At 43.3% G+C, this 15,239-nt stretch overlaps 1 protein-coding gene across 3 annotated transcripts in view; it reads left to right on the top strand.

Moving 5' to 3' along the window:
- Positions 1-15,239, top strand: part of MASP1 (mannan binding lectin serine peptidase 1) — a 64,937-nt gene that overhangs the window by 13,812 nt on the left and 35,886 nt on the right. For all 3 annotated transcript variants that reach the window (XM_005675142.3, XM_005675141.3, XM_005675143.3), the window contains exon 3: positions 13,820-13,997. In XM_005675142.3, coding sequence (XP_005675199.1) covers positions 13,820-13,997 — 178 coding nt within the window. The remainder of the gene's footprint in view (positions 1-13,819; positions 13,998-15,239) is intronic.

Consider the following 15,239-nt stretch of genomic DNA (forward strand, 5'->3'; position numbering starts at 1 on the left):
GCTTTGATTGTGCCATCCTCAAAACCTTTCAATGGCTCCCCACTGTCTATGGAATGAAGTCCAAGAATTCTACTGAAATCCTACTGTAAGTTGGACACTGCACCAAGGACGGGGCCCATGAAGATGAGTAAAACAGTACCTGCCCTACAGGAACTCACAATAGTATATCATGAGACAAGTATATAATTAATAAGCTAAAGCTGGGAAGAGGAACACAAGTGTGAGGCAGTATATATGCTGTAAAGTGGTCATTTCTGGAGGTTCAAAAAAGGCTTTGGAAATGGTTGATGTTTGAGATAAGTCTTGAAGGATAAATAGGAATTTAACAATTTCTATTTAACAATTCCCTAAATGCCTTGATCTCCCTAAGCATTGGTTTTGTGATTATACCAAAAAAAAAAAAAAAAAAAAAAAAGACAGTAATACAGTACCTTCCTCGAAGGTTATATGAGGAATAAGTGAAATGATAGCTGTGAGTGGAATCAATACTGTGAAAAGGCAAACATTTTCAATGGTTTGGAGATCAGGGTCTAGACCTAGAGTCAGGTCCTATCTCCACTACTTATGGAAAAATAGGGATAACAATAATGCCTGTCTCCTGGGCTTATTATTGTGAATGCCAAGTGAGGCAAATGCTGCATCTGCATGTGTCCAGTGCCTATGGAATGAGCTCAGTAAGTATTATTTCAGTGGTGATGATGGCAAGGGTGTGAGTACTGAAGCGCCAGCTGATATTACTGGATGCTCAGTGAGTGTCAGCTTCCTCATCTCCTCTAACACTAACTGGTTGCCTATGACCTTGCTCAAGTCACTGAGTTTCTCAATTATGGGAAAGTACTTTAAATGGACTGATTAAATGCAAGAGGCTGTTTATTTCTGTTGTGTGTTCACCTTGTAGTGACACAAGTGTATGGCAATGTCAACTAAAAAATATAGTTACAACCTGAAAGTAGAGAGCTGTTTTCTTTGGTGGGAATGTTTAGGACTCCAAGCCCCAGTAGCTCTGAGAAAACTGTTCCAAGGAGGACAGAGGGGGAGTCCAACTATATACTGGTTTGCAACAAACGGAGCAGACAATCTGAACATCAAAGATCAGATTTCAAGCTAAGGAATTTAGTGTTCTGTGTCTGGGAAGATACAAGCTTCTGGGCTCAGTGAATTCGTTCCCTTCCTATGCACCTCTGCTCTGGTGGTGGGGGGGGGGGTGGTGTGTGGGGTGGGGGCAGCACAAACCCTGTTTTGTTGTTCACCTTAAAGAGTGGCAGATGGCTGCTTCTTGCATTCCCCCAGCTCCTTAGCAATCATGGTAGAGGGTTGACAGCATCTGTTGGATGCCAGTTTTGGGAGCCCTCATTCACATTCGGAGGCCAGAAATCAACAATGGCTATGATATTTCCTGTTTATTGTTACGGCAGGAGATATTTTCATTTCACAGCACTTTCTAATCTGTTACCTTCTTCGATGCTCATGGACTAGGTAGAGTCAGAATTATTACGCCTAATTTACAGGAAAGGATGCTGAGCATCAAGAGCTTAAGTGTATTCGTCTAGGACTTTATAGCAAAACCAGGTCTCAATCCCTGGTCTTCTTACTCCCAAGTTAAGATTGAGTCTCTCTGTTTGGCCCTTCTCAGAACAGGTTTTATCCTGAACGGAGTATCAGGATTTTGTATATGCTTCCTAAGTTATACGAGAAATTTAGTAAAATTGTGTAAAACTGTGGGACCTTGAGGGCCCCTGTGTTGTCTCAGTTCAGTTCAGTCACTCAGTCATGTCCGACTCTTTGAGACCCCATGAATCACAGCACACCAGGCCTCCCTGTCCATCACCAACTCCCGGAGTTCACTCAGACTCACGTCCATCGAGTCAGTGGTGCCATCCAGCCATCTCATCCTCTGTCGTCCCCTTCTCCTGCCCCCAATCCCTCCCAGCATCAGAGTCTTTTCCAATTGGTCAACTCTTCGCATGAGGTGGCCAAAGTACTGGAGTTTTAGCTTTAGCATCATTCCTTCCAAAGAAATCCCAGGGCTGATCTCCTTCAGAATGGACTGGTTGGATCTCCTTGCAGTCCAAGGGACTCTCAAGAGTCTTCTCCAACACCACAGTTCAAAAGCATCAATTCTTCAGCACTCAGCCTTCACAGTCCAACTCTCACATCCATACATGACCACAGGAAAAACCATAGCCTTGACTAGACGGACCTTAGTCGGCAAAGTAACGTCTCTGCTTTTGAATATGCTATCTAGGTTGGTCATAACTTTGTTAAAGAATTTTTTCTCTTATCCTGACTTTGTGAGGAAAAAAATATTTTATAAAAATAAGAGGAAATGGAGTCTGTGCTATGAAGGATGGAAAGTGTTTGATTTATCTGTTTGCGGTACACAAGCTCTAATAGTAAACTCAAGGTCATTGCATGGACTGTCAGCCTCATGAGCTCAGGGCCTGTGTCTGTGTTTGTTTCTTGTAGTGGGGGGCAGAACAGGAAAAAGCATGGGTCTCCTGGTGGTGAGCATAAAGGAAAGGGCTCTGGTTTACAGGTGAGCCACTGACTCCTGCTGAGACATTGGCAAGTCACCTGTCTGTTCTCAGCCTCAGTTTCTCCATCTGCTCAATGAGGAAATTGGACTGGCTCGCCTCTCCCAGTCCTTCCAGTCCTGATTCTCCTTTCCCAAGCCTCACTGGGTCAGTCTGCATCCTGCTGCATAATTGAGATAAGTCCCTCCCATGGCCCTGCTCCAAGACTGAGTCCTCTGACCCCCAGCTCCTAATTTCTGTACAGTGCTCTGTGTTTACTCTGAACATGCCCTCGACCTTCAACTATGATGCAGCTCTGCTCATTCTCTGGGAGTAGACAGGAAGCCTTGCTTCTGAAGGAAAAGAAGAATGAGCAAATGTTTCTCATGAATTTCAATGGTATTCCCTAGTGGAATTCCTCCACTCCAGAGATACCTAGTTCCCAAATCCATTCTAGTTGATTCAGAACAATCAAGAAGTGAAAATGAGCTTCAGAAACAGTGTGATAAAGGCTTATTCTATGCAGGAGATGCAAGCAGCACAGCCTTAGGAGTGATGAAAAACAGGAGGACGGTCCCAGCTCTGAGGCAGAGACTGTGCACAAGAGTGAGGTGGAATGCTCTGGAGTGCCCTGGTGTGCAAATCTGTGGGCGTAAGTGTACACAGGCTGCTCTCAGACACACCTTAGTATAAAGCAGAGCGTGAATTTACTTTGGTGTGCTCATACAAGAAGAAGGGAATGGGAAGTATTCATTTATTCAATAAATCTTCATTGAATGCCTACCATTTACTAGCACTTGGAGTATAGCAGTAATTAAGACAGAAAAGTTTATTGGCACTGCTTACATTACACTGGGGGGAACAGACAATAAACACTAAACAAAATTCAAAGCTAATTATATAATGAGTAGTAAGATATGGAAAAGGAAATGGCAACCCAACTCTAATATTCTTGCCTGGGAAATTCCACGGACAGAGGAGCCTGGTAGGCTATAGTCCATGGGGTCAGGAAGAGTTGGACCTTAATTAGCAATTAAACCACCACCACCACCAGTAAGGTAATAGGCAAAGAAATGAAATAGAGCAGGGTAAAGAAGTGTGGGTGTTACGATTGAAATGTGTTGGTCAAGGCAGTCCTAGATGAAAGGGTGACATTTGAGCAAAGATGAAGAGACGGAGGAAGTCGGCCATGTGGCTTTCGGGGAAAAGCTCTCAACCAGAGAACAGCCAAGACTTTAAAGGGAAAATGTCTAGTGTATTTGAAGAATGGCAAGGAAGGCTGGCTTCCCCGATATCTCAGTTGGTAAAGAATCTGCCTGCAATGCAGGAGACCCCAGTTCGATTCCTGAGTCAGGAAGATCCACTGGAGAAGGAATAGGCTACCCACTCCAGGATTCTTGGGCTTCCCTTGTGGCTCAGCTGGTAAAGAATCCTCCTGCAATGTGGGAGACCTGGGTTCAATCCCTGGGTTGGGAAGATCCCCTGGAGAAAGGAAAGGCTACCCACTCCAGTATTCTGGCCTGGAGAATTCCATGGACTATATAGTCCATGGGCTTGCAGAGAGTTGGACACAACTGAGTGACTTTCACTTTCAAGGAAGGTTGCGTGGCTGGAGCACAAGGGAGAGGGGTAGAAGATGAAGACAGAGCTATAGATGGGAGCTGGATTGCCACGGGGCCTGGGAAATAAAGGCCCTGCTGAATGCTCACAGGCAATGACAGACTTTACTAGCTGCTTTTCTGCCCATGTGTCATTTGACCTCCTGACTCTTAGAGGATAGAAGGAAGTTCCACCTAGTATGCTTGTGAAAACTGAGCCGGAACCCAGTAGAGTGCTTATCATAATCAGCAACTGGATCTGGACTGGGGGTGGACTAGGAGGGCAGACAGGAGCCCGCTCTTCATCACTCCAATATTCTAGAAGTTAGTAAACTCAACTGCAGAGATAATGGTAAAATTTTAGAGTTGTTAGGAGGTGATGAGTTTTTACATAATTTATTTCTTTTTAATATTATTTATTTAACTGTAAGTTTATAAAACTGAATCTTTCATAATGGCTGTGTCTAACAAAAGCATAGCAAAAATCCCTGAGAAGTGACAGCTGGTCCCTATAGGTTGATACAAGCCAGCTCCAGGGCACATGCTGGGGAGAAGTTGAAATAACACATATGAGTGGTAGGGTGGTGGCCAGAACCCAGGTCATTAGGTCCCTATTCCAGGGACCTTAAAATTTTCCCTGCGAAGATTTGAGGATGCACTTTCAGACAGTGCAGGGCAGAGTCCCAGGCGATATTAGAGGGACACACCAGCTCACACATTCCTGGAAAGTGCCTGGCGACGCTGGCCCGCGGCAGATCCCTTCTCTCTGCTAGGCACTTATTTAATCACTGCTTTCACCCCAGTGCTGACTGCGACTGACTTGGAGCCAGGCTGCCTCTGCCACAGAAGAACACAACAAGGCTTTGTTTTTGCCTGTCCCCAGGCTATTTTCCTGCCCCTGAACCACTTGGGGCTCAGCCTCCCAGTCCCAAAGGAGATTTGCATGTGAATAGGCCTGTCTCTGAAGTCACAGAAGCCGTGTGTGGAGAGTCTAGGCCAATGAAGGTAAAGTCCTTCCTGGCCCCCCTTCCCAGCCATGACTCCCAGACGCTTCATCCCACACCCCCAGCCCTGCCACACTGAGATGCCGGGCACCACCAGTTTCCCACCTGCGGGATGCCTGCTTCCCACGCTGGAGGTTACTCCTCCTTAGCCAGCTCTTTCTTCTCCCCATGCTCTGCTGCCTGGAGACCATCTCCTTTTCTGCCCAGGGCCCTCCTGGCAAATGGACAATCTTTCCTGGTAGCAGTGGAATTCCTGGATTCCAAGGACCTGCCAGCGGGTCTAGGCCCTCACACTGTTAGTGGCGTCCAGTATTGATGTCCAGTATTTGTATGTGCACAGTACATACCTTGCTAGGGTTAGGGCATTCCCCCAGCTCAGTTAAGAGGTTCTTACTTGAACTAACAAATATATACAAACACTTTACTGGGACTCTCCATAGAGCTGGGCCTTGACAGTGGCTTCACCATTATGTGGCCATGTGACTTTCAACCAGGTACTTTACTTCTTTGAGCTCAGTTTCCTCATCTAAGAGAAGAAAAAGATAGCCTTTAATATCCTTTCTATCTCTGATCTGCTATGGTCTTGTGATTCCAGTTATTGAACCAGGGCTGACTCATGTCAGGACATTTAGGTTTTGTCTTAGGCTGGCTACTCCCAGGCTATGTGAACTCGGAGATTCATGTCACCGATCTGGTTCGGAAACTGCTGTCTACCTGAAGTGCATTCACTACAAGACTACCTAAAGATGGTTGAAAATGCCCTGTCAACTGGAAATTCCACATGGAAAGTGGGGGTGGATTATTTCTATTCCTACTACCACTATTACTGCTAGTGGGCTTCCCCAATAGCTCAGCAGGTAAAGAATCTGCCTAGAAAAGCAGGAGACATAGGAGATGTGGGTTTGATCCCCGGGTCAGGAGAATCCTCTGGAGGAGGAAATGGTAACCCACTCCAGTATTCTTGCTGGGATAATCCCATAGGCAGAGGAACCTGCTGGGCTACAGTCCACAAAGTTGCGAAGAGATGGACACAACTAAGGGACTAAGCATGCACTACTAGTAGTACTTTAATTATTATTATCATTATTATTTTATAGCCAAATTACTCAGTCAAGACTGAAGCAACAACCTACAGCCCCTCTCAAATATGGCCAACTTGAGTCTTAACCACACCAGCTGTGCGCTTTTTACTTATGTGGCTTTCAAGAACTTCTGAAATGCAACACATATACACATCTCCTTTTTTTTTTTTTTTTAGTCCCAGGTTCTTGTCTAGCATCTGGTACTTTTAATTTGCTCCTTCTCATGGTCTTTGGGCTTCCCTGGTGGCTCAGCTGGGAAAGAATCTGCCTGTAGTACGGGAGACCTGGGTTTGATCCCTGGATTGGGAAGATCCCCTGGAGAAAGGAAAGGTTATCCACCCCAGTATTCCAGCCTGGAGAATTCCATGAACTGTATAGCTCATGGGCTCACAAAGAGTCGGACATGACTGAGTGACTTTCACTTTCACTTTCATGATCTTTAACTGCAGTTTGGGCAGCTGAGTAAAGTAGTAACATTGGGCTGTTGCCCCTGGCCCAGTCCCTGGAATCAGGAGTTCGGGGTCCAGAGCTGTCACTGAAACACTGGCCTAAATTCACACACCTAGAGAAATCCTTTGAAACCCAGGAAAGTAAGGGGAAGGTTTCTGGACTTAATATTATTCTCTTGTGGGTGAAAGCTGTCAGAGATCCTTTAAATTACTCTGGTCCGCTCATATAAAATTAGGAAAATATCTTCACCATGTCACCCACCTCCCAGGACCTTTAGGAAGCTTATAAAATGCAGAGTTAAAGAGACCTAAGGTGCCACCTGTCAGATGAGGAGGCCGTGTGGCGAGGGCTCCCTCGGTTCCCTTCCCACCCCATTAACCTGTGATCTGGGACCTCATAAAAAGAGAGGTCTGTGTTGCTGGCTCCAGCGAGGTTAGGAATGAAGGAGTGGAACCAGAAAACAAGGCCTCCAGGAATGGTTTCAATCTCTTAATTCTTCTTCAAATGTGTGAAATTACCCACACTCCACTCATCTGGGAGTCCAGAAAGATGTCACCTCAGTTGGCTCAATCTTGCTGCTAAGTCACTTCAGTCGTGTCCGACTCTGTGCGACCCCATAGACGGCAGCCCACCAGGCTCCCCCATCCCTGGGATTCTCCAGGCAAGAACACTGGAGTGGGTTGCCATTTCCTTCTCCAATGCGTGAAAGTGAAAAGTGAAAGTGAAGTTGCTCAGTTGTGTCCAACCCTCAGCGACCCCATGGACTGCAGCCTACCAGGCTCTTCCATCCGTGGGATTTTCCAGGCAAGAGTACTGGAGTGGGGTGCCATTGCCTTCTCCAGGCTCAATCTTAGTGCTCTTGTTTTTCCCTCTGATTTACTAAGTGCTGACTATATTTCAGATAACTATCTTCATAGTTTACATATATGTTCACCAAGTCCTCTGATTTAAAATACTATTATTTTCACTATTTTACAAATGAGGAAAAACCTATTTACAGACCATTTTCAATTTGTAGGGCTGTCATAATACATTACCATTAACCTAGTGGTTTATCCATTTAATAATAAACAAATATATAGCGATTTCTTCTGTCACAGTTCTGGAGGCCAGAAGTCTGAAATTAAGGTGTCAGTGGAGCCATGTGACCTCTGAAGGCAATCAGCACACTCTCTGAATATCTGCCTAAATTAAGCCTGAATAGCTCTTCAAGGGCCCAGAGAAGATGTCAAAGGGGCTCAAGGATGTAGCTTGGGAACATTGACCAGCAAATCTCTGAGGTATTTGGACTTACATCACAGCCTTTTTGAAAAAAAAGAAAATGAGGTAGAGTTGATATACAGTTGTAGTTCAGTCGCTCACTCGTGTCCAACTCTTTGCGACCCCAAAAACTGCAGCACGCCAGGCCTCCCTGTCCTTCACCATCTCCTGGAGCTTGCTCAAACTCATGTCCATTGCATGGGTGATGCCTTCCAACCACCTCATCCTCTGTCACCCTGTTCTCCTCCTTCTTTCAATCTTTCCCAGCATCAGGGTCTTTTCCAATGAATTGGCTCTTCACATCAGGTGGCCAAAGTATTGGAGCTTCAGCTTCAGCATCAGTCCTTCCAATGAATATTTACAGTTGATTTCCTTTAGGGTTAACTAGTTTGATCTCTTGCAGTTCAAAGGACTCTCAAGAGTCTTCTCCAACACCATGGTTCAAAAGCATCAATCCTTTGGCATTCAACCTTCTTTATACATTATTATGTAAGTTACAGGGGTACAACATGGTGATTCACAACTTTTAAAAGTTAAATTTCACTTATAGTTGTCATTAAACATTAGCTATATTCCCTGTGTTGTAAAATGTGTGCTTGTAGCTTACTTATTTATACATAAAAGCTCCTTCCTCTTAATCCCCTACTCCTATCTTGTCCCCACCCTCCCCTCTCCCTTACTGGTACCCACTGGTTAGTTCTCTGTATCTGCAAGTCTGTTTCTTTTTTGTTATATTCATCAATTCATATTATTTTTTAGATTCCACGTTTAAGGGATATCACATAGTAGTGGACAGTCATTTTTGCTCCCCTTGTGTCTTCAAGGATCAGGAGACATCACTGATTGGGGAATCAGAAAGCTGCAGTGTGAACCTGAAGCCACCACTCACTAGATAATGGCTTTGATTGATTCACTGCAATCATCTCGGCTTCAAGTTTGTCTCTGGATGGATGTCAATGCATTGATAGTCTCTGATGGGATCACTTTATGGACACGTGGAACGAAGCCACAGCTGTCCTCTTACAGAAAGTTCACCAAGTTTTCTGCTGCCCTGCCTTAGCTTTGCCTAGGAGGTTTGTGCTGTTTCTGCTAAGGGAGACAGCTCATAGAAAGCAGACTCTGGTTTCTCCTCCTTCCTGCCCCTTGTCCTCAACAGAACCCCTTTCCTATATCAGGTAGTGGTAGGTAGGGAGGGGCAGCCTAGACTCCAAATGCCCTCAGAATTTCGCTACTCCCTCTACCTAGATGTCCTCCCTTCTGCCCCCTTCCCAGCCCTCCACCTATGATTTCTACCTGCCTATGTCCTACTCACCTTTTGGTCCCAGCTCAGAGACCATTCTCTTTTTCCTGTTTTCTGATTCCCCTAAGCTGGATGCAATATTTTCCCATCTTATAACCCCAGGGACTTCCTAGCTTTCATTGCAATAACTATAATCTGGTAATTCCCTAACACAGACACATGTGAGTACTTATTCTCCTACTAAATTTTATATTCCCAGAGGCAGGGGGCTTGCTTATTAAGCACATGCAACAAATTAGTAGTTTTTGGCATCCTTCATGTTATAATGAGGACAGAACTTGGTATATAAATATTTGTTGAGATGAAAGAAAGCAAATTGAGGACATGCATCCATATGTTGGTGCCGAAAATCACAATAGGACACGGCTGAAAGGACATGGCTGCCCATAATAAGTAGAAAAAAAAAAAGAGTCTGTGATCCCCAGCCAAATGGTTTTCTACTATTATGAATTTTTTGTTTTCATTTGATAAGGTATTTCCCCCCATCATGTTAATATAATGATCCTAGCACAGGGGCAGTCCAAACAGAAGCCAGGGCTCAATCCTCCATCTGTACTCAGAAGTCAATGGGTTTTGTAGAATTTTACAGTCATAGCAAGGGCTGCAAATATTAAGTAGGGCCAGTGACCCCTCTGTTTAGGTTACGACCAGAGCTGTCACTGAGCCACATCCTCTCTGGGAGACAGTCCATGCACGCCAGATAAGTTTCAAGAGGCCCTTGAGCCAAAAAGTTGTTTGGCAAAGTGCCTGTGTCATTTGCCTTGCACTCTCTGGATCGGTGGGCTTCTTTCTCCAGGGTCAGAACTGTTCCAAAAGCAAATCTGGTATCAGGAAATGCTCGTGGTTATCTCTCTACTCTTGAGCGAGTCACTGCCCTTCTCTGGACCTCAGTTTCCTTTAGAAGGAGGGGATTGAAACAGCTTAAAGGTCCCTCACTCCAGGCTCTATTTGGAGCTGCAGGCTGAATTCCCAGGGCCCTGGGGCCTTCTCTTCCCTGCTTCTAAAGGTCTATCAGACTCAGGTTTTCCCATGAGTCTCAGCTGGGGGATGCTTACCTGTCCTCTTTAATAGTGAGGCTCTGCAGGTGAAGATTGTTTATCTGCCATCATAAACTTAGGTATCCTTAAGCCTGGAAGTTACAAGAAGGGAGGCTGTTTATCATAGACCTTCATTAGGTCTCTCCCTGATCCAAAAGACCTCTGGTTGGTTTCACTTGAAAGTCTCATGCTACAGGTACTACAGAACCTTGGCGACCTCGGGGATAACAAATGAGGAATGAGGCTGCCGTGTCTAGAAGTGCTGATGCTCAAGGCTTGACTCTTCATTAGTAATTGCTTCTAGAGCACATGGTATAGACCACGAACAAGTTCAAGTTCTTAAGTAGGAGGCAATGTCTGTGTTGAAACTCCTCCTCACCATTCTCAAGTTCAATGAATCCCAACTTTTTTGACACCAGGGACTGGTTCTGTGGAAGATAATCTTTCCACAGACCGGGGGTGGAAGATGGTTTCAGGATGATTCAAGTGCATTACATTTATTATGCAATTTTTTCTATTATTATTATATCATCTCCACCTCAGAGCATCAGGCATTAAGATCCAGAGGTTGGGGACCCCTGCTCTAGTTGGTTTATTTAATGTATGGATATAATGCCTTGTTAGAATACTAGGTTGTCAGGACTGGAAGAGAAAGTAGAACTCAGCTTGTTCAAACCCCTAGTTTACCAGGTGGATAACTGAGCGCTACAGGAGTCAGCCATATACCACTTTTTGGTGGAGTCAGAAGTAGGGGTCCGGACCTCTAACAGCCAGGTCCATACATTTCGCTCTAATGCAGAGGTCACCAAGATAGTGCACTCCAGGTCATGTGGTTACTCATCGAAGAAGCCTCCTCCCAGACCCTCATTCTTTATGTATTTAGTCTTATTCTCATTATATTCTAATGATAGCAGCTTAATGAATTTCTACCTGATTTTAAAACAGTAATGAAAACCCTATCTACATAAAGAAGACATAAGATTTGCAAAGGCTTTATAGTCTGGGGGCTTTCAATGCAGGGCAAGCAACATTACAAACCCCAATATACACAAGAAACTTGATGTTCATAACACTGTCCTTGGATCACCAAGAAGGATTAGTATATTTTACCTGAGAAAGCAGGGATTTGAATAAAGTGCTTTGAAGAGCATTACACTCACAAACACCCCAGCTTTTAAAAAAATCATAGGTAAAACTTCAGCTACCTGGAAAACTCAGATCATCAAAACAACAAAGCAGCTGAGATGTTCAAGAAAGTGACATTTCAGCTGTGTGCAGATTGGAACACTCTACAGCAATAAGGCTGGTGTGAGTTTGGCTAGTATCTGCAGAGAAGAGGAAAACATAGCAAAGCCATGATCTCATCTTCTGTTTACACTTCAATTCCCAAAGTTAGTGATTAATTGTCCTTGTGTTTTGTTGCCAGGGCAAATTGTTTTCCTTTAAAGCTCCCACTTATTTTAAATAAATAAATCATTAGTTTCAAAACAGAAGTGTCAAATGTCAAGATACTTCTGACACACTAAGCTAATGAACGAAACAATTCATTAGAAGCTACTAGAGATAGGCAGGTTTTGAGACCTATGCTTTAAAGATTTTGAAAGGCAGCAGACATCATTCTTGGTCAGATTTTTCTCATGCATCTTGGCTAAAACATCAAGCTGGAGGATGCGGATAGAAATGCTTCCTTAAAAGGATCAAGATAGGTATAAATGATAGAATGGTAGGTGAGCAAAGTATGGTAGTCATATAAACATACCAGCCAGCTACAACACTGCTTCCCTAACCAAACACACAAAATTTGCTGTAGACAACCAGTTTAGAATCTCTCCTTGGGTTTCTGAATCTACCCAGGGCTGCTGGCTCTTGCAAAATAGGGAATTCTTTAGCAAATAGGCAATTTTGCAGCTGAGTCTTAAAAAAAATGCAACTATTTTGGGGTGATTCCAATAGTTTCTATATTAGTAAGACTACCTATTAAACACAGTTCTGATTACGTGACTTCCCTTTTTGTTGTTTAGTCACCAAGCCATGCCTGACTCTTTTGCAATCCCATGGACTGTAGCCCACTAGGCTCCTCTGTCCATGGGATTTCAAGTCACTTGTTATGTGATTCAAGGTCGATAATAATCTAGTTTCAACCTATCGCTCCAAATATATCTTTTCCTACAATCACCACAGAATTTCTGGCTTCTCATTGTTCTCAGAATAGGTCTTGCACTTTTAGTTCTGGCTGACAAATATTTATTGGATAACTGCTATATTCTAGGTCCTATTCTATGCACTGAAGATATAACTGTAAAGAAAAGAATCTGAAAAAGAATATGTGTGTGTGTGTAACTGAATCACTTTACACCTGAAACTACCACATTGTAACTAAACACATGGTTTATTTACGGTGTTTATTTACAAGTTACATTTTTTTTAATTCCAATTCTGATATAGATAATGTATCATTTTAAAAATAAAGCTCAAATATACCAATAAAAAAGTAATTAATTAACGAAAACTCTCACCTTCCCATAGCTTATATTCCAGTGGGGATCTTTTGCCTCCTTCTGAGTACATTCTTCACAAGACACTTGTCACACTGTATGATAGCTCTGTCTGTTTTCCGCCATCTGAACACTGCTTCCCTACGGGCATGTGCGTGCTCAGTTGCTTAGCTGTGTCCAACTTTTTGTGACCCCATGAACTATAGCCTGCCAGGCTCCTCTGTCCATGGAATTTTTCAGGAAAGAATACTGGAGTGGGTTGCCATTTCCTACTCCAGGGAATCCTCCTGACCCAGGGATTGAACCCAAGTGTCCTGTGTCTCCTGCATTGCCAGGTGGGTTCTTTACTACTGAGAGACCTGGGAAGCCCTTCCGCGTGCACAGCTCAATGGCTTACTCATCTCCCATCATCCCCATCCCACACTTTGTTCCGTGGTTGGCACATACTGAATTCTCAATGAATGACTTATATTGTGTATAAAGTTTCTTTTCCTGGAAATGTAAGTTCCTGTTGTATCTAGAATCCATCTGTGAAATCTAACTCTTCTGTTTTATTAAATATGAAAATTTATTTTAACATTGAATTTTTTTTTAACAAATAAGGCATTCCCTGGTGGCTCAGAGGTTAAAGTGTCTGCCTCCAATGCAGGAGAACCGGGTTTGATCCCTGGGTTGGGAAGATCCCCTGGAGAAGGAAATGGCAATCCACTCTAGTATTCTTGCCTGGAGAATCCCATGGATGGAGAAGCCTAGTAGGTTACAGTCCAAGGGGTTGCAAAGAGTTGGACACGACTGAGTGACTTCACCTCACCTCAGGGCATTTTGTTGCCAACAGGACTAATATGAAGCTACTTCTGATGGACCTAAACAAAATGAATGAAACGGGAAGAGGACAGACACATTGGCTTAACCTGTAATGAGTCTTTCCTCAAACTCCAGAACTCCTAAGCCTCTTTCTTTGGGCTTCCCAGGCTGCCTGGCCCACTTGTGGGCAGCTCCTCTGTCTTTTCTCCTTGAGACCAGCAGTGAAGCTAATTGGGGAAGTTGCACATCTTGTTCCCTTTCTTTTTGACCCTAAAGGTAGAAACTGAAGACCAGGTGTTGGCAACCTTCTGTGGCAGGGAGACCACGGACACAGAACAAACCCCAGGCCAGGAAGTGGTTCTCTCCCCCGGCTCCTTTATGTCCATCACTTTCCGGTCAGATTTCTCCGATGAAGAGCGATTCACAGGATTTGATGCCCACTACGTGGCTGTGGGTAAGTTGGAGAAGTGGGTGACTCATCCTCACATCTCCCTTTCTCTCTCAAAATTAAAAGTGTCTTGTGTTCTCTTCTTTAAAATGAACGCCTACTGCGTAAATTCTACCATTAATGTCTTACTGCATTTGGTCTATTGCACATCTATCCATCTATCTATCCTCTATCCATCAGTTCATCTTTTTTGACACATTTCAAAATAAATTGCAGACATCAGTACTCTTCTTCCTAAATATTTTAGCATGCATATTGTTTATCTAGAGTTCAACAGCTATTCACAATTTTTTCTTTCCGTGTAAAATCTATATATTCAATGAAATGCATAAATCTTAAGTACATTTGTTAAGCTTTGAAAAATTTTTATTTGTACATAACTAAGTCCCTAACAAGATGTTGAGCTTTACCATTAACCCCTAAAGTTCCTTTATGCTCCTTTCCAATTACACCACACTCCGACCTCTTTAGAGGTCACCACAACAGTCCTGATTTTTTCCACCGCAATAGATTAGTTTTGCCTCTTGCAAAACTTCATATAAATGAACACATACAGATTATATTTTGGAGATGAGAAATATTTTACTCAGCACAAAGTTTTTGATTTTCATTAATGTTGTTCCAATTCATTAGTAACTATTTCTTTTCCTGGCAGAGTAATTTTCCATTATATAAATATACTACAACCTATTTACTCATTCTCCTATTGACAGACACCTGGGTTCTATCCATTTTTTGGATATCATTAATAAAATTTCCACAAACCTTTCTGTACAAGCCATTTTGTAAACATATGTTTTCATATATTTCACAAATGTTTCACTTCTGTGGGATATATGTTAATATCTAGGGGCAAAGTTGCTTAATCGTAGTGTAGGTGTATGTTTAGTTCTATAAGAAATTGTCGTATAGTCTTTTTCCAGTGTTTGCACCATTTTGTATCCCTCTACCAATGTATGAGAGTTCTGGCTGTTCTATATCCTCACCAACATTTGGTGTCATCAATTAAAAAAAAAAAAATTAACCATTCCAGAGGACATGCAGCGGTACTTCATTATGGTTTTAGTTTGCATTTTCCTGGCACCCAGTGATGCTGAGTGTCTTTTCAGATGTAAGCTTCTCGGCCATTCCTGTATCTTCTGGGAAGAAATATGTGTTCAAATCAGGTCGAAAACATACATCTTTTTATCTTTATATTTCCAACGCCTAAGATAGGGCTTGACCCACCTTAGAGACTTAGAAAGAGGA

Source organism: Capra hircus, chromosome 1 (assembly GCF_001704415.2).
Source record: "Capra hircus breed San Clemente chromosome 1, ASM170441v1, whole genome shotgun sequence".
Lineage (NCBI taxonomy): Eukaryota > Metazoa > Chordata > Mammalia > Artiodactyla > Bovidae > Capra > Capra hircus.